The 25,244-nt window shown below is 40.5% G+C and overlaps 1 protein-coding gene across 4 annotated transcripts in view; it reads left to right on the top strand.

The window, feature by feature from the left end:
• The first annotated feature begins 1,528 nt into the window (after positions 1 to 1,528).
• Positions 1,529 to 25,244, top strand: part of UBP1 (upstream binding protein 1) — a 35,856-nt gene continuing 12,140 nt past the window's right edge. Inside the window, exons 1-8 of one of the 4 annotated variants that reach the window (XM_042044195.1) lie at positions 1,529 to 1,935; positions 11,150 to 11,301; positions 17,421 to 17,497; positions 19,669 to 19,774; positions 20,371 to 20,477; positions 21,680 to 21,832; positions 21,994 to 22,104; positions 22,633 to 22,740. In XM_042044195.1, the coding sequence (XP_041900129.1) occupies positions 1,823 to 1,935; positions 11,150 to 11,301; positions 17,421 to 17,497; positions 19,669 to 19,774; positions 20,371 to 20,477; positions 21,680 to 21,832; positions 21,994 to 22,104; positions 22,633 to 22,740 (927 nt within the window). In that variant the 5' untranslated portion in view covers positions 1,529 to 1,822. The remainder of the gene's footprint in view (positions 1,936 to 11,149; positions 11,302 to 17,420; positions 17,498 to 19,668; positions 19,775 to 20,370; positions 20,478 to 21,679; positions 21,833 to 21,993; positions 22,105 to 22,632; positions 22,741 to 25,244) is intronic. The other 3 variants (XM_042044194.1, XM_042044197.1, XM_042044196.1) reach the window with 3 other exon arrangements.

The raw sequence follows: 25,244 nt of genomic DNA, 5'->3' as shown, positions 1-25,244 counted from the left end.
AGAGAACTCTTACAGCAATTACAGCAGCAAAAATACCAGTACCTTTTTTTTGAGAAGTTGGCAGTCATATTTTAACTTACAAACTGCCTTTAAAGATCACAAATCATGGTCTGTGTAGTTCTCTTTATCTTTGAGGATGCCATATGCACATTTTGAACAACAGCTAGTATTTTGTTAACCATTAATGAACTTAGGGCCTTCCTACAAAACTTGCAATTGCAAAACTCGTGCAATTGTACTTCAAGCATGTTACTATAGGATCAAAATGCACTTCTTCTCTAGTTTGTTTTCTGGACATGACATTTTAATGAAATGTCTTGTAAAATTATGTAAGTGTCCTCTGAATTATTATATATGAGGGTTTTTTTGGGTTTTTTTGAGCATGGAGAGGGGCCCTCATCAATATCTATCACTATCTGAAGGGAGGGTGTCAAGATGACAGAGCCAGGCTCTTCTTGGTGGAGACAAGGAATAGGATGAGAAAGGCAGTGGGCAGAAACTGATGCACAGGAAGTTCCACCTGAATATGAGGAAGAACTTCTTTACTGTGTGAGTGATTGAACACTGGAACAGATTGCCCACAAAGGCTCTGGAGTCTCCCTCACTGGAGATACTCAAGAACCACCTGGATGCAATGCTGTGCCATGGGCTCCAGGATGAGCAGGCAGGTTGGACCGGATGACCCGCTGTGGTCCCTTCCAACCTGACCCTTGTGGATCCCTTCCAACTCAGAATATTCCGTGATTCTGTGGGGTTTGGGTATTTTCCTGGGAAGGCTCCTCGGTGTTCTCCGGAAGAACGAGCCATGCAACGGTTGGGGTTCGGAAGGGACCTTAAAGCTTATCTCGTTCCAGCCCCCCAGCCCGGGACACCTTCCACCGGAGCAGGCTGCTTATACCGGTCACCGCCCCGGAGGGTAGCTGGGGAGCGAGCGGGGCCGTGCGTGGCCCGCCCGGGGCGCAAGCAGCCGCCATTCCCGGGGGCGGGCGGGACCCGCCGCCACTTCCCGCTCCCGCGCCTGCGCCTCCGGCCGCCGCCGCTTCCGGGGCGCGCGCTCCCGCCATGCCGCGGGCCCGGGGGCGGAGGGACGGGATCGCCCGCGCTCGTCAGCGCTGACGTCACCTGGCGTGAGGAAGTGCCCCCTCATTGGCCGGGCTTCCCCCTCACCCCTCCGTGCCCGGCCCTGATTTGCCGTCCCGGCGGGGCCCAGCCAATCGGCGGCGCCGAGCGCGGGCAGGCACCGCCCCGGCAGGCGCTCGGGGGTGGAAGCCGCCGCCATGTTGTCGTGAGCAGCGGTGGCGGCGGCGCTGCGGGACGCGCCGGAGCGGCGGGCGCGAGCCCCCGGGGCGGCCGTGACCTCCGGCGGCGGCGGCGGCTCCTTCCCGGCGGGCGTCTGCGGTGTTGCTGCTGCTGCTGCCGCCGCAGCCTCCCCCCTGCGAATGATGCGGCGGGAGGCGCCGCTGGGCTGGGTCGGAGCTCGGGCGGCGGCAGAAGCGGCGGTGGCGGCGCTGGGCAGTGTCCGGTCGGAGGAGGAGGCGGCGGCCGCCCGGTCTCCAGCGCCCAGCGGCGGCCGGGCGGGCGCAGGATGCTGAGAGCGACCCCGCGCCCTGGTCGCGCCGCGAGGAAAGGGCCCCCCCGGGGCTGAGCGCGGGGTCGCCGCTGTCCCCCCCCCCCCCCCCCGCGGGGGCTTGTCCCTCCCTCTTACCCCGTCTCCTCCAGCCCCCTCGCCTTCCTGGCACCGCCTCCCCGGCGGCGCCGGTGCCGAGCGGCTCCGCCCCGTCCGGCTCCTCCCGCGGCGGGAGCGCGGCGGGGCCGGCGGAACATGGCGTGGGTGCTGAAGATGGATGAAGTGATCGAGTCCGGGCTGGTGCACGACTTCGACGCCAGCCTCTCCGGCATCGGGCAGGAGCTGGGAGCCGGTGCCTACAGCATGAGGTAACTCGTCCCGCAGCTCATCCCCGGCGCTGGGCGCCGCGTCCCCGCCGGCTTCCTCGGGCCGCGCAGCCCTGGCCGTGCCGCTGGGCACGCTGCGCGGGAAGGAGCCGGGGTTTCTCCTTTTCGCCCTCTTTTTTTTTTTTTTTTATTGCGAAAGCTTTTCGCAATAAAAAAAGGAGTGGGCACGTGTCGGAGGGGCTCCCGCCCTGCCCTCCCGTGCTGCTGGCAGGTGGCCGCTCGGGAAGGGCGGGCAGCTGCCGGTGCTGGGGTGCTGTTCCCTTTATATGCGAAATCCCTGCCCTAAAACTGACATTTCGCTGTCTCTGTGGGATGTAACCGGACCCTACGTTCCAAACGATATCATCTTATACTCGACAAATGCAGTTCTTGTTCATAATGAACAGTAGCTGTTTTCTGCCGGGTTTAAAAATGTTCTTTCTCGAGCAGGTGAAGGTTGTCGTTAATAAGGTAGTAGCATGGTTGTACTTTATTCCCTCTGTTTATTCTGTATTTCTGTGTAGTGATGGGGTTTTCTTCTATGTAGTATGGCTTTAGTGATGGGGACTTGATCTTGCCGTGTAGCTCTTTCTGTTCATAGTCAACTTGGCGGTTTCCTTACCTTTTGATCGTTTTCCAGGTTTTACAAGGTTAGAGTGTTTGAGTAGCGTTTGGATGTCCCTTTTCGAAGCTAAGATAAAACTGTACTTGTTTGAGTAAATTTTATCTCGCTCGTGGGCGGAATGTGTGGATTCCTGAGTGACGAGTTAGAGGGGAAAAGAAAAACTGTTTTGGAGGCACCGAGAGACATTCTAAGTCCAAGGTGTTCATCAGGGTTAGTGTTTTAAGTCTGGAGAAGTAAAACGGTTGCGTTTGATAGTTGTGATGGCCTAGCCTCTATAAAAGGCGCGTTCTCTATCAGGGGAAACTGAAACTTGCACGTGACCGCAAACTTCATCTATTATGTGTATTTTAAGGCAGTACTTCCCAGGTAATGTTTGGAAGTGCAGTGTCTTTGCTGGAAGTTACAAAAAAGGGCTTCTGCTGGATAGAAATGAGGACCCTTCTGATAGTATTTGCTATTGCGAGTTCAGTGCGTTTATGGTGGGACATGTATTTGATGGGGGTTTTGTTCTGTGTGGGTTTAGGGTTTGGTTGGCGTTTTTTTTGTTTGTTTTGTTGGGTTTTTTGGTGGTTTTTTTTGTTTGGTTTGGGTTTTTTTAAATTAAAAATAAAGTTGAGAGCTTGCCAGTTCAGAGAACAAGGTGATTCATCTCTCTTGATGAGAATAGTTTTGATTTTATATTCAGCTTGTCTGGATTTTGTCCCACTTCTGTCCCATTTCTGTCTCAGCAAACCTTCAGACATTCATCCCATGAAGTGGCATGCCAGGTTTTTGTGGGCAGCTGTGTGGTTGTTGCCTGGATGGCTTCTTAGTGTGCAGACACCAATGGAAAGTGCATGTGCTCCTGTTCAAGAACTGCTCTTCTCTATCTCAATTCAATTCTTTCTGGGATCTCTTATGATAAAAAATTTTGCGTTTTGACTGTTAGATTTTTTTTATATTTTCTTGTGTTTTCATAACTTCATTTCTTATCGCAGTAATGCGCACACTTCAGTCTCTAGGAACTGTAAGAATTATCATCCTTACCGTTGTTGGATATATTGTTTTTTCTGGTCCTATCATCTTATGGTGGGTAGCAATCCTAAGTGGCTTTTTGCTACATATGCCTATTAGGACATTCTGAATTAGCACAGAAAGAGTTGTAGCCATTAAAAACAGCACTGAAAAAGTAATATTGTATAAGCTAAGCTATATATTTGTCTTGGATCTTGTTACACACTTTGTCTGCAGTGTATTTTTGGAAAACTTACACAGTAGTAGTAGTAGTTTTTGTAACTTTAATCATGGACCCCACAGTTAAAGGGATCACCTAGTTGCCATTAGTGTTTGCTGAATTCAGAGTGATTTTCAGCTCACATGTAAGTTATTCTATGTATTGGTTAGATTTGTAGTTTAGAGAAATTATGGTCTGTTCAGTGATGTGAGAGGGGAGAACCAAGAGAACTGCCAAAGCATGAACAGGAGAGATACTGCTCTGTGACTGTTCAGTGTGCCAATAGAAGTTAATTACTTGTCACTTTCTTACAAAATAAGATAGAAGAAAATGAAATGTTGCCTAGAGGAGAGTGCTGGGAGAGCTCCTCAAGGTATATGCCCCTTTGATTTTGTTAGGAAGATCTGCATGTAATTCTTCTAACTATTGGGGTTATATATAAAGGAGTTGATGCTTCCTGGCAATGATGATGAGTCAGTGCCCTTAGGTAGAATATATGGCATTACTCCTGTGCTTATTCTTACTAAGAAAGTTGCACATGATCATTGATCGTCAATCCATTGTAGGATTTTTGGGTTTTTTTAGAAGGCAGCTAAATGCCTCCTAAATTTCCCTGCAGATTCACATGGTTTTATATAGTTTTCAAAATTTGCTTATAAAGCCTTGAAACCCATTTTTTCTGATTGCTTTTCTAACATCTTCTCATGCAATAAGAATCTGCCTATAATCACAAAATTAAATTCACTTGATAATAACAGTTGTCAGATGTGTCAAATAACACCTGCACCAAAACCTATATAAAAACATTGTACCCCTTAGTGATAGTGAGTTTTGAGTTAATTTCAGGGAGTTAATGTTAATTTCGGTTGATAATGACACCCATCATGTTTTCTTATGAATCCCTCATAATAACCATTGTAACACAACAGCAGTTGTGTACTTTCGAGGACCAGTGATGGTTGCTATGCACTGCTAAAAAATGGAGGCTATTTAATTGATAAGACAAGTTTCAAAGAACCGTCTGTCATCTTTCTAGCAGAATTCCATTTTTCATCTAATGAATTATTAGATTAATGAATCAATATAAATTGGGTTAATTGAGCATTAATAGACAGAAAAATACCTTAATGACTGAATTTTTATGTGTAATCTGGAAGCTTGGTATATGGATTTATTTAAATGCTTGAAGTTCCAATGGTGTTTGTAGTGCTACAATTCAATCCTGTCATGGGGAACTTGATACTTTTTTCAGGAGTAGCTGCTTTGGTATGTATTTGTAGGTTAAAACCTGGAGTTCATCAAACTAGGTTTAAAAAAAAAGACTTTTGGTTCTGAAATGGGAAACTCTCTACAAAAGACTATGAAAATATATCCAGACAATCCTCCACTTTTGGAGAATCAAGTCAGTTTGACTCTGCTGCATCTCCCGAGCACTTAATTGTCTTTGGTCTGCTGCCTTGGTTGAAAAGAAGGAAAGCCTAATGCAGTCTTCAGTCTTGTTTCCTTACTCTGCTGTGGGATGGTGAGAGGACTTTGTGTACCACCTCTCAAGCACAGTTCAGGCTGAAGTAACCCTGAGATGGTCAGTCAGGAGTTGGGGGAACATTGTCTTACAACTTAGAGCTCTCTTTTCAGGTGAAGAGAGGGAGAGTGTTGTCTTCTAACAGCTTTTGGGTCCCTGACATCCTTTTTTGGCTTCTGATAAACATGATTGGGTCACAACAGTTACTGCCTTAACTTCCTAGTTGCTGTGCAAAACCAAATAAGAGTTATCTCATTCACACCCTGGTTTTGGCTGCTGTTACATTATGACAGACAGAATTGCTGTTTATGCTTCCCCTAATGTCTCCCACACTTTTAAGACTTTACTGCTGGTTATATAGGATTTTTGAAAGAGGAATACTTACTTAAGGTATCTTGAATTTTTTCTTTTCTTTTTCTTTTTTAGATGTACATAGTGTTTTCTGCAGGATACATTATAAAGCTTCTGTTTCACTGGTCTGTTCTATTTTTTTATACATTGCTCTGTAGAAAAAATAATTTTCACTGACATCTACACTCTAAAATAAAATGCTTTGTACTGATTAGAATTGGAGCTTGATTCTTTGTGTAAGCGCACAAATATGTAAATGCCTCTCAGGAAATAGGCATTTGAAGAAAAAGAGAATCCACAAACCTAAGCATCCTTGCTTTGTTACCACAGATAAAACATGTTGAAAGATAAACCTCATGTTCTAGATCATTGACACTGGCTTTAGGGTTTTTTGTTGTTGTTTTCTTTTCTTCCAAGTTGAGTGTGTGAATACATTACAAAAAGTTAGGGGCCAGTTTAATTTTTAAGGGAAAGACTTCAAAGTGCAGAACTGTCTTTGTTCCCTGTCACGTCTCGTGTTGGAGTGACATACCAGATTGAGAGCAGGGCAGCAGGTCTGCCTTCGTTTGCTCTTCGGGTGTTCTCCTATGTGGGAGCTGTCTGTACTGGAGCTGCTGCAAGTTAGAGCAGCTGCCTGACCTCCCTGTGTCAGAGGAGTGGATGCGAAACTGTGGATTTGTTGTGGTGAACATTCTTACTTCTTTTCCTTGGTAGGAAGGACACAGGTTTTGGTTTTGGCATTTTCTTCTTTCTTTGATTGGTGGTTTCTTGTATTTTGTGCCAGACTCCTCTTGAATTGAAACCTTTCACCATCCAAGTTTCTGTGTGAGGGTCTGTGGGATTCCTAGGAACAGCATTATGTTTGCACCTGTTTCTCATTCATGTTGGACTTCTTGGATGGCTGCTGCAGAGAGATTTGTTCCCCAGAAATTAATTCCAGGGGTCTTGCGTCCCATCAAACTTGTTTCTGTGGACATAGGGAAAGTGTTAGGAAGCATCAGGTCTCCCATTGCCTTGCATTTAAGCCTTGCTCCCACCTCTGAACAGTTCAGAGCTTGGCTTTGAGATCATAACTCTTAATTCAAATACTGCTTGAGAAACATTTTTCTTAAGGTATTTGTCCTCGTAAAAACCATGCCTTAAAGTTTCAAAAGGCCTGTGTGTTCTTGGGATGCTTTAGTACTCACACCCAAGAGTATACAATCCAGAAGATAGATAAGGCAGATGATTGATGGAACATCAGTTTGAATTTTGATGACATAGTAGTTTCTGTTCTTGTAAGGACAGGAAGTTCTTCATTTATTTTTTGACCTTATTATTATTATTAGGGAGGGGTTTTTTGTATGTGTGTGTTAGGCTTTTTTTAAAATGCTTTGGACAAAGTGTGGAAAGAGGGTTTTAAATTTGTAAGGAAGGTGATTTTGAAGGCTTACAAACATTTCACAAGCATGGGGGGATAAATTACATTTTTCTTGGTCTTTTTGTACTATGCTCATGTAAGCTACATGACATAGGATAGCTTCTCATATGTGGTGGATCCTACTGGATGCTTTAGTTCAAGTGGTAACATTCACCTTGCTGCTTCTTCTAAGCTTTCCTGCTTTTGTATGGTCATGTTTCATGTATGCACCTCTGTAGCCTGAGTAGCTAAGACTTGTGATGGAAGATATGTTTACTGCCTGCATTTGGGGTGTAATGAAGACTGTTTCTGTTGGGGTTTTTTTCTGGCTAAATTTTCCTCCTCCCTGTGGGAAGAAAAGAATGCCTTTTGTTTGAATGCTTTAGACAACACATTCTGAGGAACTGAAGTAAGACTTTTCTTACTAGAGCTAATAATTTCAAAGTCTTGGTCTCAGGGTTCCTTCCATCAGGAGAATAAACCTTGGCAGATGGACTTTCTCAAATGATACCGAAAAATACAACAAAAGATGCTACTTGTCCTTCAAAATGTTACTACTCACCCATACATCAGCTTGCTGGTAGTTCTAAAGTTCACTTAAATGAGACAAGTGAAGTAAACAAGTTTTCACAAGATCAAAAGTTAACAATGGCAAAAAAAGAATAGAATCAGTCTCTTAAAGTGCTCTGTTCTCCTGTAGTCTGAAATAATGTCAACAGTAGCTATTTTGGAACAGTTGGATTTTCGTCTATCTGGGCTGCTCTGTCAGTGGGCACTTCACTTTAGGTAAGAGGTTCTTTGCTGTGTGAAATAACTTAAGCAAAGCTGGCACTACAAGTGCCTGTCTCTAATCTCTACTGGACTAGCAAAAATAAGATTTCACCAGGTGAGTAGGAAAATGACTAAAGGATGCCTTACGTAAGTATACACAAACACGGAGGCTGCCAGGGATTGACTGTGGGCACATGATTTGTACTGCTGGGCCATTGTCTCATTATAAATGCAGAAATTGTAACGGGGGTCTGAGGGGAAGAAGGCTGGAACTGGCAAGGCTGATCTTCTCTGGGTTGTGTTTGTTTGTTCATGGGATTTCTTTGCGTTTTGTTTGGTTTTTTGTTTTGTCGGGTGTTAAAATAGAATCACTGTAAGATTAGAGGTGGTAAAAAGATTAAGCATCCCCATAGTTTCTGGGAATGTGATTGACACAATAGCATATATTATATGCAGTTTATCATCTTTAGCTTAAGTAAAGAGCACTATTAAAAATATTATATTTCTGTTTCCCATCGGTTTCCTTCTCTGAATTATGAGCAGTCTTTGCATCTTTTCTTCAGTTGTGCTGCATGAGCAATGAATTTTATTTTGTAGAAAATGCTTGTCACTGTGAAATATAGGTAGTCCCTATTTAAACTGACACTTCAGGTCTTAATTTGAAATACTTTACTCATACCTTATTGACTGTTTTAATTGTCTGCAGCTTTGATCTGTTTTTAGATGGGGAAAGAGCATATGTTGAAATGAGAGAAACACTGATATTTCATTCTTTGAAAGTGAATGAATCAAAATGTTATTTAAATGGTATTTAAAGATGCTCTGGGAAGGAGTTTACATTGCATTGGCTTCTCTTTTCCTTTGGAATGTACTAGTACCCAGAAGACTTTTGTAAGAGAAATTTGCCTTTTGCTGTCTTCTGGAATGCTTTTTGGAATGGTGGCATTTAAGAATGAACATTAAGCTCTCTTTACAGCTAAATTGTAGGGTTGTAGAGTTGGATGTCTTTATTTCTCCTTATTCTAGTGGCAGTTAGTCATTATGCTTTGTGTTAGCAAACGCTGGTTTAGAGCTGCCTAAATTGGTGTAGTTGTAGGCTTCCAGTGCTGTGTCTCTTATCTAATTCATTAACCACATCATGCTTTTTTAAGCCAGACCAGCTACATTGTTAACTTTAAATTGTGAGTGGCAAATGAAGGCTTTAAATATATTTTTCATGAATACACAGAAGACTTCTCTTTAATCTTGTGTGTTATGTGAAGGCAAGTGCTGCAGAACTTAGTAGAGGATTACAGGTAATTTATTTGGTGAGGTATTTTGCATGCCGTCATTGTTGCACTTGGACTTGTGTGTGTATTTTAAACATTGCCATTGTTTCCGTGTTCTTGCCATTTTAAAGTTCCTCCTCATAAAAGCACTCGTGTTGTGTGTGCCGAAGTGTGTGGTGAGCATGGGTTCCTGGTGTAGCCGTCCTGTCATGGGACCACGCTTCCCTCAGCTTGTCACCGCGCTCCCTCTTGTGTTGGGCTGCTCCTGCTGCCCTCCTGACTGACATCAGGGCTTGAAGCATCTCCTTGTTTCTTGTGAGTCATCCTCAGGGAGCAGTCACCAATCTATGGATTTTGCTGTCCTACTCACGGATCCTTGTCTCTGTATAAGTAAACTCTTTTAGGGGTGTCCACTTATCCTAAGTGGTTATTTCACATCTTCCTTGGCACTTACTTAAGTCTTCTCTGGGCTCCAGTTTGGGGAGATGACATCAGAAGTAGTTAGGACACAGTTCAGTAGGCTTGTAATGCTGTTTTGGACAGTGTGCTGCCTTGTCCTGCTTGCATCAGTCTTTGTAGCATCTCCTGTGGTTTCTTCCTAGTAAAAGGGAACCTGTATGGGTGTCTTTTTTTTGGTCTCTTTTTTTAATTCCAGCTGGCTTTTTGGGGAGACATTGTCCAGTCTCTACCAGGTAGAGACAAATTTCTTAGACTTTTTCACCCTTCCTAAATATTTTCTTGTTCCAACATCTTCCAGGTAGCCTGGGAAGTGACATCCCTTATTGAATGTGGCACTTGCTCTGAAAGAAAAGTTAGGATGTTCCACCTCTACTCTGCATATCTAAGACTTAAGTAGACCAAGTCTTACTTTCTAACCCTATGTGACACAAAAATATTGGCTGTCATTTCACTTTTTGAATTTATTATGATACATTTTTTTGATTCTTCAGATATGCGCTGGAATTCAAGAGGAATAATAGAGTTCTCTTTAAATAAAGCAAACTCTTGCAGAAATGAGGAACAGTAAAAATAAGCAGTTTTACTTCAAAAAATTTAGGGTACAATGTACAAAGAGTAGTGCAATACAGACATTTATAATTGTTTTACGAAATATATTGAATCTATGTTTGTGATCAGTGCAAGAGATACAAACAAGATACATGTTGGTTAAAAACTGAATGAACAGGTGAGGGGGTGTGAGGTCTTAGTTCGCTTTAGAAACATTTTTAAAGAAAGTAGTAAGGATCTGCAGATGATTTAATCATCAACGAAAATTCAGTGCAAGGCAAACTCTTAGAATTTTAATTTATGAAAGATTTCTGTATGCAAGGAAAATTAATCTATTGCTAATACAGATTACTAATTTCTGTAGAAAGCAGAATATGTATTTGCTAGTTGTGGTGAAGCTTTCTTACCACAGCTTGTGGACAACATGGATTACTCTTTATTCTCTAGAAACTTAGCATTTCCAAAGTTTTTCTGGTGGTTGTGAATCTTAGATAAGTGAAGTGAATCTTGGCATAAACTTTCTATAGCTTATGTTTTGTGAATCTGCTGCTTAATAATTTTTGGGCTAATCAGTGTGCTAAAGCCTAAGAAAAGATTGACAATGTCAACAGAATTAATAGGTTAGATATAATGGTACTAAATGAGAAGAGAGATACCTTGCCCGTGTAGGTAACTTACTTTGGGGAATACATTATTTCAAAGAAGAAAATAAAAGCCTTGCTTTCATTTGTGTGTTTATTAGGCAAGCTTGGCTGTGTTGACAGGTGAAAAGTTGAGAGAGCTGAATTTTTTCAATGGAGACAAGAAAACAAAGATTAAATTTTCAGAGGATCAGCACAACTGTTTGTCTGCTTAGGTTCCAGGTTTATGTATCCTAGCCTAAAGTTCTATCAGAAAATGTTTTGGATACTGCTGATATAGATTTTACTAATAAAATGAGTAACAAAATTCTGTGTGTATTTCACTGTGCATTTCTTTAAGTCGCAAACAACTTTTTTTCTTTAACTTCAATCCAAACGGCGCCAACAGTCTCAAAGTTGTTTTTTATTTTTCTTTTCAGTGATGTTTTGGCACTGCCTATTTTCAAACAGGAAGATTCCAGCCTTCCACAAGAAAATGAGACCAAACATCCACCTTTCCAATATGTTATGTGTGCTGCAACATCTCCAGCAGTAAAATTATATGATGAAACTCTCACATACTTGAATCAAGGTTGGTATACATATGTGGATGTGGCTTGTGGCACAAGTCTGAAATTGGAATGGTATTTCATGTTTTGATACACTGTGTATATCCAAAATAAATGCATGTCAGAAATGAGGTTGGATACCTTACTAGCAGTCTTTTTTTGTCCAACTTGTAGGCTCACAGCTATAGTATGGTGTTACTTCCCCTTTGGATTCTGGTGGGGTGGGTTTTTTTTTTTCCTTTGTTGGTTTGAGTTTTGGGATTTTTTCCTGTTGTGTGTTGCCCCTCTCCATCCCCCTCATCCCCCAATAAAATCAAGCCAATAGAGCTTTTAGGAGACAAATTTCAGGTAGTAAAGCTGAAAATTCAGGACTAATTTTGCATTTCTGTTTAAATTTGATTGATAAGAGCAAGTTAATTGGATATTTGCTTGAGGTACACACAAACAGCCCTCAGAAGTCATAATAAATGTTAAAATGTCAGTTCCTGAACAAGAAGTGTTACACAAAAGATGCCTCTGTAATTGCTCTCAAATTAGCCAGACATGTCTGTCCAGAACAGTATTATGTTTGAACATGAACACAAGTGCAGTTACCTTTGGAGTTTGTGTCTACTTCATTGTTCCTGTACATTTATCAGAAATTAACTAGATAAATACTTCATGTGAATCAGGCTGGGTTTTTTTCGTCATAGCTTGTGGTTAATTTGCATGACAATTGATTTTTTTTTCCCCCCCCTAGAGAGAGAGCACTGACTGCTGGGTAAAATAATCTGAATGAAGTCATTGCCATATGATAAAACCTTCCTCACCTCTGAGAATTACATTGGTGTCCTAAGTTTAGTCAGCTAGTATTCTGAACTCAACTAAAATAATTTGTCATTTGTTTTGGACCTTATCAGTTGCTTTGTACCCTCTCAGCCCTTCATCCCTCTCTTCTGGCTCTAATGCCCTAGGATCTCCATTCCTGTACCTAGTTCAGCTTTCTTTTCCTTGTGGGTTTTGACTCGAAATCTCAATAGACTGTGCTGTAATTTGAAGACAGAGCACAAGGCAGCAGGCTGAAGGAAAAAAGTGCTTGCCATATTGCTTCTGAGAACAGCTTGCCATTTAAAGTGGCTGTGTCTAAAATGACTGTAAAATGTTTCATCTGTCCTTGAAAATATCTTTTAATATAAAGATTTCATTGGCAAAGAAGTTTTGGTGTTTTTCAGTGTCCTGGGTAACTTTTCCTGATGTTGAAAAATGAGGACATTGGTATAACCCCTTTCCTTAAATAAATATGGGAAGAAAAAAGCAGTTGGCCAACTTCCTTTCTGTGCTAGTACTTCAGACAGAAAGACAGTACATTTACTGCCCAGGTTAAGACCTTTTCATTAAAATTTCTCTACTAGCTAGTTAATGTGTGTATATATATGTATATACCCAGAGGATGGTTGGGCACTGGAACAGCTCCCCAGGGAAGTGGTCATAGCACCAAGCCTGACAGTTCAAGAAGCATTTGGACAATGATCTCAGGCACATGGTGTGACTCTTGGGGTGTCCTATGTAGGGCCGGAAGTTGGACTCAATGATTCTGGTGGGTCCCTTCCAACTCAGCAGATTTTGTGATACATGAAAAATGTTGTGAGACTTGATTTCTTTCATACTGAAGGCAGTTTAAAATAAGGATCGGTTTGCAGCACTGAGTTGTGTTGATAGATACATTTATGTAATGAGTTGGATTGAGTCCTCTAGCAAAAGAGTAATTTATAATCTATATCCTGGTTATTCAGCTGTCTGGTTTCTAGTTTGGTCCCATTTTCAGGCAGTGTCTTGCCTTAAATAATTTTCAAAAGGAAGTACCCTCTTTAATTTCGTCAGCAGTTGTTTTAGTTTCCTGGTTTGGGAATATCAGAAGCAGTGGGAATATTTGCCCTGTCTGTTAAGCTGTGGTGACATTCCCTAAGGCAATGCTTAAACAAGTCCTGACTTTACCCTCTGTTAGTTTTTTAATTAGTATAGCTAATAGTGTCACTCAGAGTTCAAGGAGCATCTGGCTGATGCTCTTAGTCATGTGATTGAGGTTTTGGTAGCCCTGTGAGGAGCAGGTTGTTGTATTCAATTCCTGTGTGTTCCTTCCAACTTGACATACTCTGTGAGCTGATGGAATATTTAATGTAATTAGATGTTCAGCTGAAGCTGATTCTAGAAGTTCAGATCTTGGAGTGATGATGGTTGGTTGTTCAGGGGTTTGCAGGGTTCTTACTGTGAAATCTGTTAAATAGGTCCATTGAGAATGCATACTGGAGTTGTGGGACAGTGTTTTGAGTTGGTTGCTCTTCAGCTAGATGTATCTGGAATAGCAAAGTGATGTGGAAGAGAATTGCTTTTAAAGGGGAAGCATTTTTTAGGTTGGTTTACACAGTGCCACAAAGCTTGGAGTTCCGTGAATGTAGAGAACTGCTTGGGAGAGATGGAATCCAGCTTGGAAAGGGCAGTGAAGGTGCCTTTGCCAGCTCATGGCTGACCTGGTAAAGAGGGCTTTGAAGTAGAACAGGGAGGGAGGGAGGGAGTGACTGACAAGCAGCACTGTGAGGGAGTGATGGACATGGTTCATAAGCAAAGAGCATGAAAGGGAACACAGCATCAACAAAAGGAGGCTTAAACAGGGTCATCTCCAGCATTTGCATGTAAGCAAGTAACTGCCTGTAGAATGTCATTCCAAGGGAACACCAAAGCCCTTTGTGGTAAGTGAGCGTGGTGAGGTGCCTCTGAAGTGCACACGTCTGTAGTGCTATTCCTCATAAAGATGAGGAATTAAGACATCCGTGTGATCTTGGCATCATGGAGTCATGATGGGATGGCTTGCAAAGTGCCATATTACAGTGTGGGGATATTGGCTCTTCAGGAAAGGCAGAGCAAGAGGATAAGGGAGGGGAAGTTAGGCATTACGTGGGAGAACAGCTGCAATGTCTGGAGCTCTGCAGAGGGGATAGGTGATGTGCCAATTGAGAGCTTATGGGTAAGAATTAAAGAGTAGGACAATGCGGATGACATTGTAGCGAGTGCCTGCTGTAGGCCACCTGACCAAGAACAAGTAGATGAGACCTTTTTTGAAGAGCTAGAAGTAGCCTCACATTCACAGGCCATGCTCTTAGTAGGATGACCTCAACCACCCTGATGTCTCCTGCAGGGACAGCGCAGCAGGGCATGAGCAACCCAGGAGGTTACTGGAAAGTGCTGATTGACAGCTTCCTGACCCAAGTGATAGTGGATAGCTCTGCTGTACCTCATGAAACAGGGAAGGGCTCATTGAGGTTGTGACTTTCAAGGTCAGTCAGGCTTGTCCACCTTCAAGATGGTGGACTTCATGATTCTGAAAGAAAGAAGCAGGGCAGAAGACCAAGATCACATCTTTGGACTTCAGGACAGCAAAGTCCCATGGGATAAAGCTTTGGAGGGAAGAGAGGCCCAAGATAGCTGGTTAACATTCAAGGATCAGCTCTTCCAAACTCAAGAGCAGCAAATCCCAGTGAACAGGAAGTCAGGCAAAAAATGGCAGGAGGCTTGCATGGGTAAGCAAGGGAACTCAAATACAAAAGATAGGCATACAGAACATGGAAGCAGGGACCGGTAACCTGAGAGGAGTACAGAGATACTGTCCAAGCCTTCAGGGATGCAATCAGAAAAGCCAAAGCCCAGCTGGAACTGAATCTGGTGAGGAATGTCAAAAGCAAGATGGTCTTCTGTAAGTACGTAAACGGCAAGAGGAAGACTATTTAAAATGGGCCCCCTGCTGAACGGGACAGAGGCCATGGTGACACAGGACATGGAAAAGGCTGAAGTACTCAATGCCTTCTTAGCCTCAGTCTTTTCTGGTATCACTGGTCTGTAGGAGTCCTAGGCCCTAGACATGAGGGGAGAGTCTGAAGCAAGGAATATGTGCTCTTGGTGGAAGAGGAACAGGTCAGGGAATACTTAAGCAAACTGAACATACATAAATCCTCAGGTTCTGATGGGACGCACCCACAAGTGCTGAGGGCAGTGCCCTATATCACTGTGAGGCCACTCTTGATAGTTGTTGAATGATCTTGGTGACTAGGAGAGGTATTTGAGACTACAGGAAAGCTAATGTTGATCTTCAAAAAGGAGCCAGGGAACTACAGGCTTCCTGGGAAGGTGATGGAGCAATGTTTCCTGGGAACCATTTCCTGGTACATGAATCATCATCAGGAGTAGTCAGCACAGGTTTCCCAAGGGGATATCATGCTTGGCCAGCTTGATAAATACCTTCGATGGACTGGGTGGCTTGGTAGACCAGGGGAGGGTAGTAGGTATTGTTTACAAGTGATTTCCTTCAGTAAGGCTTTTGCTGGTTTCTCCCATAAGATCTTTACAGAGAAAAGAAAAATGGGCTGGATGAGCATCCTTTGAGATACTCAGAACCAGCCAGGCTTAGTGCTGGGCAATTGGCTGTAGGTGGCCTTGCCTTGAGCAGAGGGATTGGCCAAGATTACCTCCAGAAGTCCCTTCCAAACCTGAACATTCTGGGATTTTTGTGACCAAATTACCACAGATTCAGTGTGTAGCAGGGGGCAGTTACTGTCCGTAGCTTGTGTTGCCTTGCCCCTCTGGCTGCTCTCCAGGAAAGAGCAGAGAGAAAAGCATATATAGGTCTCATGTAGGGATGGTAAAAATCAGTGCTGTGGTGCTTTTCACACTTTCAAGAGCAGCTACATGTCCAAAACTCCAAAATGGAATGTATCTGTTGATCTGTCTTGAAAATCTCCAGACCTGTTTCTACATTTTCAAGTCTTGTATTCTTTGATTTTTACCTTTATCAAATCTACTGTCTTAATATTATTTTGTACCTATAAAAGGTTAGCCACACTTCTTGAGGAAACAAGCAGAATTTTTTTTCTTCACCCACCTCCCTACCTCCCAAAAAAAAAGTTGAGAGAGAACAGAGAAATACTTGAGAAAGTTTATTAATATTGCTAGAATTGAAAAATGCTGACGTTAAATACAGTTGAACTTACATGTTATAGCTGTGTGGGTAGAATAAGACTGGTAATTGAACGAATCATACTAACAGGAAAAGTTTCCTCCTGTTATATGTAGGAGGAGAAGTTTTGTATTTTTTACTCAGCTGCACTAGGTGAACATCTGTTTTGTATGGATTTATGTCATCAATGACTGTATCAATGTTCACGTGATGCTTGGGTGAAGAAAGCCTGTATATGTGTAGAGTATATCCATAAATATGCTAATTGTGTCCAGCAAAAAAACCCTGAAATGGTCTATAGTTGGAAGTAACATCAGTCTATGAAAACTGAAAGGAGATGAAGAAATCATTTGCTCATTCACAGGGTTATTGCCTTGTAGGGCAACTCAGAATGTCTTTTAAGGTGTTATACACTGGACCGTAAAGGTAGCCTGAAAGGCAGTGTAGGTGAATATTTTACTGCATTTCATCTTAGTGAACATGTTTTAGTTGGGGAGATGTGATTTTGCAAATTAATATGTGCACCTCATTCTGGAAGGAAAAAAATCCTTGTAGTTAAATAAATTGCTACGAGCTTTGCCTCTTTTGAAGCACAACAGTTTATCATATTCACTGGAAAGATAGGTTTGCTCATACTGTTGATATAACCAGTAGCTGTCTCTTTTAGAGGTCTATTTCTGAAATCTTACAAAGCATAAAAATTATACAAAGGCAACAGGTACATGGACAAAATTAAACATGGGAGAATAGTATTTATGTTTTGGGAAAAGTATAAAAACTCTGCAAGAGTTTGTTTTGGAAGACCAATTAATGGTTTCTCAGTATGTTGCCGTTCATCAGTTTTAAAAAAGAAAGGAATTCAGCCTTGAAATGTTTGTCTTCAGACAAACAAACAGAGAAGCAAGTACTTACACTTGACGCAAAATGAGATAATTGAACTTTGAAATTATCTCTAGTTTTAGAGGGACCAAAAAGTTTTACTTTGTTGTGTTAATTTGCATGCTGCGAAGTGCACGTTGCTATCTGGATCTCTCAAACTCAGGTTTCAGGTACTGGTGTCCTTGTCTACTGTGAACCAAAGGTAATCTAAATGCATTAAACACAGAATAGCCTTGTGCTCCTACTCTTTTACTGATGCAGGTTTTTTTCTCTTTAAAGGTCAGTCCTATGAGATACGGATGCTAGATAATCGGAAAGCTGGAGACATACCAGAGATCAATGGAAAGCTGGTGAAGGTGAGTTTTAAGTTCACTAGATAGCATTACTAACAAACAAGAGATTGTCTACTTTATGGATTTTTTTTTTTGTGCTGTCACTAGGTATTTGGTCAGAATATGTGGACCAGCGATGTTTACAAATAAAAACGTATGGATATGAGTATCCAATGCACACTTGTGTGCACTGAAGACCTAAGTATTTATGCACAGCTTAAGATAGTTGTCTGTAGATTTTGTGTCCAGTGTCTTTTGAGCCATCACATTGTCCATTTCAAGTGATTAGGAGAGGTGACATGAAGGTAGAGGATCATTTAGATAGAAGTGGAGGTATTGTGAGCATGTTTCGTAAGAAATGTCGCAGAAAACACATGGAGCCAACCTGTGAGTTTTGCAGCAGTGGGATATTGGAGATATATCCATAGGAGAATGGATCTCTAATTTTGCTGCTTGTTGAGCTGTTTATTCCACAGCTGAGCCCCTTTCCTCAATTCCAGGTTTGTCTCCTTGTACTTCAATGTTAGTAGAAAGTACTGTGGATCTGAGGTATTGTATGAGCTATGAAAATGAGGCAAACTGAAAAACTACCCAATTAAGAGTACGAATGATTAAAAGAACTGATGGAGGGGTTTGGATTTTTCTTCTAAGGACCTGATGATTATTGATTTTATTGAATTCTCAAAAAAATCTTATTCAGGTATTAGTAAAGAAGGGAAAAACTTCAATTAAAGTCACTTTGAAAGTGGTGCTGATAAATGCACCAGAACAGTGTGCCTGGGGGAGGCTGAATCTTTACCTGCCAGCTTTGGGCTCTGTAATTTGTCAACTTTGGCTTGCTTGCAGAGTTCTGTGCCTTGTTCTTAATTGTTTGTGGGATGCTTGTTCAGGGATCATTTCAGGAAGAATTAAGCATGAGCATAAAAATGAGATTTGAGAATTGTGTAATTAAACGTTTTACAACCTGGCATGGTGACTTGCTGTAATAAGCATGTGGACTATTTTGCCCCCTTAGGTGCTATGTCCTTGTAGCCCTGGGGTGTCTCTCTGCTGTAATTTCCTAGGTTTGTATGTGGGTGATGAGTTGTTTGGTAGGTAGAATAGGGTAAAGCAGCATAAAAGTTTAGAAATAAATTCTCCCCTTCAGACAAATATTGGAATCCCAGTACTTTACCAAAGAAGTCGTTTCATGGCATTGAAGGTGGCTGTGGATATTTCCAAGTTCCAGACTTGCCAGTTTGCAGTGCAGAAGGAATGGTGTGTTTGTGTGTGTTTGTACGTGTACATGCACGCACACATTTGCTTTCTGTTATCTTTGAAATAAACCCAAGGAAATGCAATCCATCTGGAAGAGGCACTCCATTTAAAAGTTCTTGGGTTTTGTGGACACTTTTAGCTGCTGTTAGTACAAGGAAGACTAGAAAAATGGAAAAAAAAATGCAAATTTGTCTGCAATCTATTTGTTGGGTAACAATCAATGTGTACAGTAATTTTCCCAGCCTCTGTGTAACAAATTGCTTTGTATGTGCATTAATTTGGCAGCACCAAAACTGGCCACAAAAATGGGTATTGTTAGATAATTGCTTCTAGCTGAATAAAGTTAATTATGGTGTAGTTGCTCTGGATGAATATTTCATCTAGAGTAGTTGAGAAAGTTTGGAACTTTTTATTTGGAACTTTTAAATTCTTTCTATTAATTAAAATCAAAGATTTTTTGTAAATATCTTACAAGTACTAGGAAGGGAATTTCCTATTTTGTTTCTTAAAATGTGTTACAGAAATTCAGAGAATTCCCAGTGAAAGAATGATCAAGTAATATTCACCACTTTTCATAATAAATGGAATCTTTGGTATTTGCTTTCTTAAATAATTTGGTGTTGTCTACACAGCGTTGATACTGTGCTGTCAGTGTTGCTCAGTTCACTGTATGTAATTCATAGTGACCTTTAGAGTATCCGATCAGACGTCATTCTCCCTTGCATTTTTACCACATTTTCAAGTATCTCCTACTGCTCAGTTCTATTTCTGTGTTCTGGAATATTTTGGGATACTGATGGTTGCCAGAATTTTTGCTGTATATATGTATTTATTGGCACTGTGGCTATTTTGGGGTGTTTTAGTGCTTTATCTTTAGTCTGTTTCTAAATGTGTAGTGACTCTGTGGCTCATCACAGGCTTGTTTTCTTCTTTTTTAGAGCATTATAAGAGTTGTGTTCCATGACAGAAGGTTGCAGTATACAGAGCACCAGCAGCTAGAGGGTTGGAAGTGGAACCGCCCTGGGGACAGACTTCTCGACTTAGGTACAATTGTTTCTATTTGTTGCCATTATAGCATTCAATTTCCAAATTTAAATTGATCACGTTCACATTTATGCTGGGGCTGGTGAAAAAGGACAGACCAGATTTTTGGATGCTGCTTTGTCATAATGTGTGTTTTGAATATAAATGTTCTTACCACTTTAACATTTTTTTCGAACTTTTAAGTGCTGTTAAAGTAAGATAGCAACTCTGCAACCCTACACGTTTGATAATCTTTCTAATTTCAGTTGCTAAGTGTTGCAGTAATTAGAACACATGCAAAAGTAACTTTCTCTATTAGACTGTGAAAATGGTACAAACATGGTTTTGGTACTTTGTGTAACTTGATCATTTTTAGTGCATGACTTCAGGGGTCGCAGCAGGGGAGGAGAACGAAAAAGCACCCAAAACCTTGAGCACTCTGTATGTTGAATATACTAATATTCTGTGTATCAGTTCTAAGAAACTGGTCAAGCCACCAAAGCCCACATTTTTCCATCCTACCTTGTGTATGCTGACGGTAACCTTTTATTACAATTTATTTATAGTGTTTTCTTGCTGCATGATTGTTCTGAAATGTATGCTACTTATTTTAATAGATATTCCAATGTCTGTTGGAGTCATTGACATCAAGACAAATCCAAGCCAGCTCAATGCAGTTGAATTTTTATGGGATCCAACAAAATGTACATCTGCTTTTATTCAGGTTTGAAACTTTATTTGACTGGATGTCTGTGTTTGGTGCCTTTCAGGTCACAAACAGCAGTATATTTGAACTGCAAAGCTTCTTGATTTATTATTTGGGGGTGGCCATTAAATACTATCTTTGTGAAAAAACACAGGTTCACAGGTCTGTTAGAGTCCCTAGTAAGATTTTTCTGTTTAATTTTGGTTTATAGCAAAATATAGATAAAAAGCTTTCAAAAAGCTCTTTGAAGAAAGCTCTCATGGTTAAACTATTCAGTTGTAGGAAGTGTAAGAATTAACTTACATTCCTCTCAGTAACTCTCACTACTACTTCCAGCAGAAGCTTGGCTTAAGGATTCAAAATGAAAATTATTGTCCTACAAAAAAAGGGTTCTAAATCAGACACTCAAAAAGAGGTTTCTTACTATGTCAGTAGGTTTCCTTATAGGAATTCTATTATTTGTGTATTTGATATTCAGGGCAACTGAACGTCCTTTGTAAATTATTTAGATAGAATGCTCATATTCACATTGCTTACTTTTGTCTCGGATCTGATTTCATTATAAAAAAAGTATAGGTGTAAAGTTTCAGGTAGCAATATTCCTTACTCTGGCTGTCAAAATAGGTTAAATTCTGTATTGTCAGTAAATTAACTTTGACCTAGTACAATAAAAGATACTTTTTTTAGTAAGAGTTACATAATTGCTAAAATGTGGTTATCTTGAAGAACTGTGAGATAAATTATGGAAATTTTTTTAATGCATTTCCTTATAAGAAAGATAAAAAACTGAAAATGGAACTGATATTATGCAAGTATAATTCACTCATTCTAAAGGCTCGCTTAAAATTCCATAAGGAAGCAAAAAATTGGGAGCACTGTCCAGTGACATTGTTCATAATTCCTTGTATTGCCCTGATTTTCTCCTTAGATATCCTTAAGGGGTCTTTATAGCTTATAAACCCAGTCTTCATTCTGATGTAGCACCTGAAGCAATTACACACATGATTAAAAGGTCTGTGGACTTTTAAAGGAGTTGGGCATATTTGAAAATACCCTGAGATGAGGGTGCATGAGATGAAAAACTCTTCCAGTCAGTGACCTTTTATAGCTCTGCTAATACTTACAAGAAGCTGTTTATGTGATGTGTGTAACATATAATAAAGTTCATGCCTGAAATGCTTCTGAGGGTCCTTTTTGTTTGGTCATTGGTTTTTTTTCAGGTACATTGTATCAGCACTGAATTTACCCCTCGTAAACACGGAGGAGAGAAAGGAGTTCCTTTTAGGATTCAGGTTGACACCTTTAAACAGACTGAAAATGGAGAATATACAGATCATCTGCATTCAGCCAGTTGTCAAATCAAAGTTTTTAAGGTAACATTAGAAAACAGATCCTTAAGTCTCTAAGTAAAGTTCTCATAAACATATGCGAAATCGTTATATTACTGCTTGTAATGGTTCATGTCCAAGATCAGATGTCAGTTATAAAACCATATTCCACTTGTGTTCATGTTCACATAACTGTTCATTTTTAGCCCAAAGGAGCAGACAGAAAACAGAAAACAGACAGAGAAAAGATGGAAAAGCGAACTGCACATGAAAAAGAGAAGTATCAGCCTTCATATGACACCACAGTTCTTACAGAGGTAACAACATAAAATTGCATCTGCTGACTGAAGAGATTATATGTAGATACAGCACATTACGTAGCTGCAGTCTTGGAAGGGTTGGGGAAGAATTAGTTCTGCACAGATAAGCTTTTTATTTGACAAACTTTTCCAGCAAGCAGCAACATGAAATTTTAAGATTTTGTTTAGTAAACTTGGATTTAGATACTCAGTAGATGCTTGTATTAAAACACACTTTAGATTGAACACTGTTTGACTGACTGTACTGAACCCTTGAGCAAGACTTTTGATACAGATTTCAAAATCTTGCAGATGAAAAGGAAAAAAAAGGGGGGACTCTAAAGTTTAATTTCCAAGTTTGAGCTTCAAAGTCTATTTTTCAGAGATTACTGAATTTAAGGCCAGAGCCTCAGTAGGTTTTTTTATTAAAACATCAGTGAGTTCTATGCAGTTTTCTAAATATTTCAGAAGTTTTTAAAAGGCTTTTAGATCTTTCCTCACTGTATAATGAAAAGAAATTGATCCACATCTTTGGTGTTTGTCCAGATGAGGCTTGAGCCTATAATTGAAGATGCAGTTGAACATGAGCAGAAAAAGTCCAGCAAGCGGACTTTGCCAGCAGACTACGGTGATTCTCTGGCAAAGCGAGGCAGTGTAAGGGACTTCTGCTTACCTTTTGATTATGCAAGATACCTTGTGCAGTGTTAGATATAGGAGAAACTTCCATTATGTAAAGTAAAAATACTTTGATTGCTGTGTCTTAATTTTATTCACTTCTATGTATCCCAATTACTCCATGTTTATTTTCAGCAAAGGAATCCTTCCTAAATCTAACACTTAAACTGTTGCAGAGGGACTGTGTAACTTAAAAGTCAAGAACTTTCAGTTTATATGGCATTAAATGAAACAGCTTTTTTCTTTCCTATCCATGTGTAATTAGTGGTAGTAAGAACAGTGACATTTAGTGGTTTGTTCCTATTTGTACTTAGATTCAGTAGAAATTTTCATGTACCTCAGTACTTTTAAGAAGCCACGTTGTGTTGCAGATGCTTCTTAGTGATTTTTCCTTTAGCTGTCTACATACTGTGCTCCAAGCAGGTTTAATGCAGTTCAGAAGAGTCAGCTCATCTTCATGATCTGTGTTAATGTTAACCCTATATGTGCACCTCAGAAGGAATCTGACATGTATCCTGTGCCCTCCCTGACATATGTCCTGTGCAGTCGTCCTGCCAAGGGTTATTAGCATTTTAGATTTCTTAAATGCTGTTCCTTAAGGAGGAACAATTCCACATCTTTCATTTGGCAGGTTTAAATGTCAATTAATAATGTGACTGTGGAAGGCAATTATTTGACTGTTCTTTAAACAGGCATACTGTGTTGAAGCTCTTTCCAAACAGTGCTTAAGCAATGACTGTCTGACTTCTGTCCCTCAGGCATGATTTGGTTTGTATTTATGATCTGTGAAAGTGATGTATAAGGTTTTACATTTAGGTTTTAAAATACTTCAGCGTATGCCTCTTGCTGTTTATAACCCATGCAAGTGGCTGGGAAGGAACAAGCAATATTAGTCAGATTGGTTCTTTGGAGGATATTTGGATTTTCTGTTTTGTGAACCCAAAACTATTGTATGCACTACGCTGTCTGAATTTACCTTCTACTATTCTTGACTGTTGGGTTTTTTTGGTTTTTATTCTTCATTTTAAGGTGCACCTTTATGATTCTTTGGCAGTACATTCTTTTACTTGTTCCAGCTGGCCCTGGGGGAGAGGCAGGAGAAAACAGGCTTTTATCACTTTTGCTTATAAAGCATTTTTTGAAGCTTGTCCTTGGATGGATTTCTATGTCTTTCTCTTCTCGTGCTGTTACAAGTATTTCATTGAATGATTGTTGCTTATAGGAAGAATAATAGAGAAAGGTATTTTTAAACAGGTAAGACAAATCCATTGTCCAGAGTAGGACAAACCTTAGCTAAATCCTACCTAGAAGTTGTCTAACCCTTCCTTAACAATCTCTTGGAAGACTAAGCTTCTATGAAGTACCTTAATTCTACATTACCTCAATTGTAGTGAAGAAAAGCTTAGGTAGGACATTACTGGACTTCTGATGCCTTTCCCAAAGCACACAAAGGATAATGACCCACAGCCTATTTTGAATAGCAGCTATGTACAGCTTTCCTTCTCTTAATTGTGCAGGTCACTATTCCTGTTTCTCATTTGCCTGTGATAAAATGCTGTCTTGAGATAATTTGGTCAGTTTGTTGAGACCATTTTGAATTTTATCCATGTTACATGAAATCCTTTCAGCCTTGCTAACTTGGTATTGTTTGCAGATTTCAACACATGGTATTTCCATCATTACAATGATTTTTATCATTAGCAAAATTATTAGAAATCACCAAGCCCATAAAAAATACCAAGAAGCACTATTTTTTCTGTATTCGTAGTGAAGCCTTGGTAATTGCTATGCACTCAGTACTGGTATTAAATATAGAAGTTGAATGTAAAACTTGTTTTTTTGATCTAGAAAAGGAGTATCTGATCTACATCTTGAAGGCCAATTCATTGGCCTTTTTCTCTTGTCACCAGACAGGCTTATTCTTGTGGGCTCTGTAAATATGGAACCTGTAAAAAGGGGTGATAAATTTTCTACTTAAAGCAATTCTGTCCTTGCAAATCTGTCTTCCCAAATGTGGCCATCGGAAGCTTTGGCTGCTTCCAGACTTGCCTGAGACGTGCAGATCAAATGTTCCGTATATGCGGTAATGTTGTCACAGAGGTGCTGAGACAGAAAGTGAAGATGTGTTTCCCGATGTTTTAAGTATGAGTTGGACATTCTTTCACATGTTATGTGTTTCTATATGATGGATCTTTTTACTTCGTGTGTCCTGTTGGAGCTGTAGCTCTATTAGAGAAAAAAAAACCCAAACCGGAATTATTTGGAATGTATTTTACTAGATGCAGTCAAGACTGCTGACTGTTCCTTAGTCTGTGCTGCTTCCTAGATGCCCAGAAATAGTACTCTGTTACCTTCTCTTGAATTCCAGACATTAATGTTGATCCAATCTATATTTCTCTGCCTTTTTAAAGCTGTGAATTCTTATCCTCCTACTACACCTAACCTAACCTTTCCTTTTCATTATTGCCTTTTGCATCACATTT

This window comes from Corvus kubaryi, unplaced genomic scaffold (genome assembly GCF_017639235.1).
Source record: "Corvus kubaryi isolate FWS band 111438036 unplaced genomic scaffold, C.kubaryi_AGA036_p1.0 37398, whole genome shotgun sequence".
In the NCBI taxonomy this organism is placed as follows: domain Eukaryota; kingdom Metazoa; phylum Chordata; class Aves; order Passeriformes; family Corvidae; genus Corvus; species Corvus kubaryi.
The sequence above is the reverse complement of the archived record's forward strand: the minus strand, read 5'-3'. Positions and strand labels throughout refer to the sequence as shown.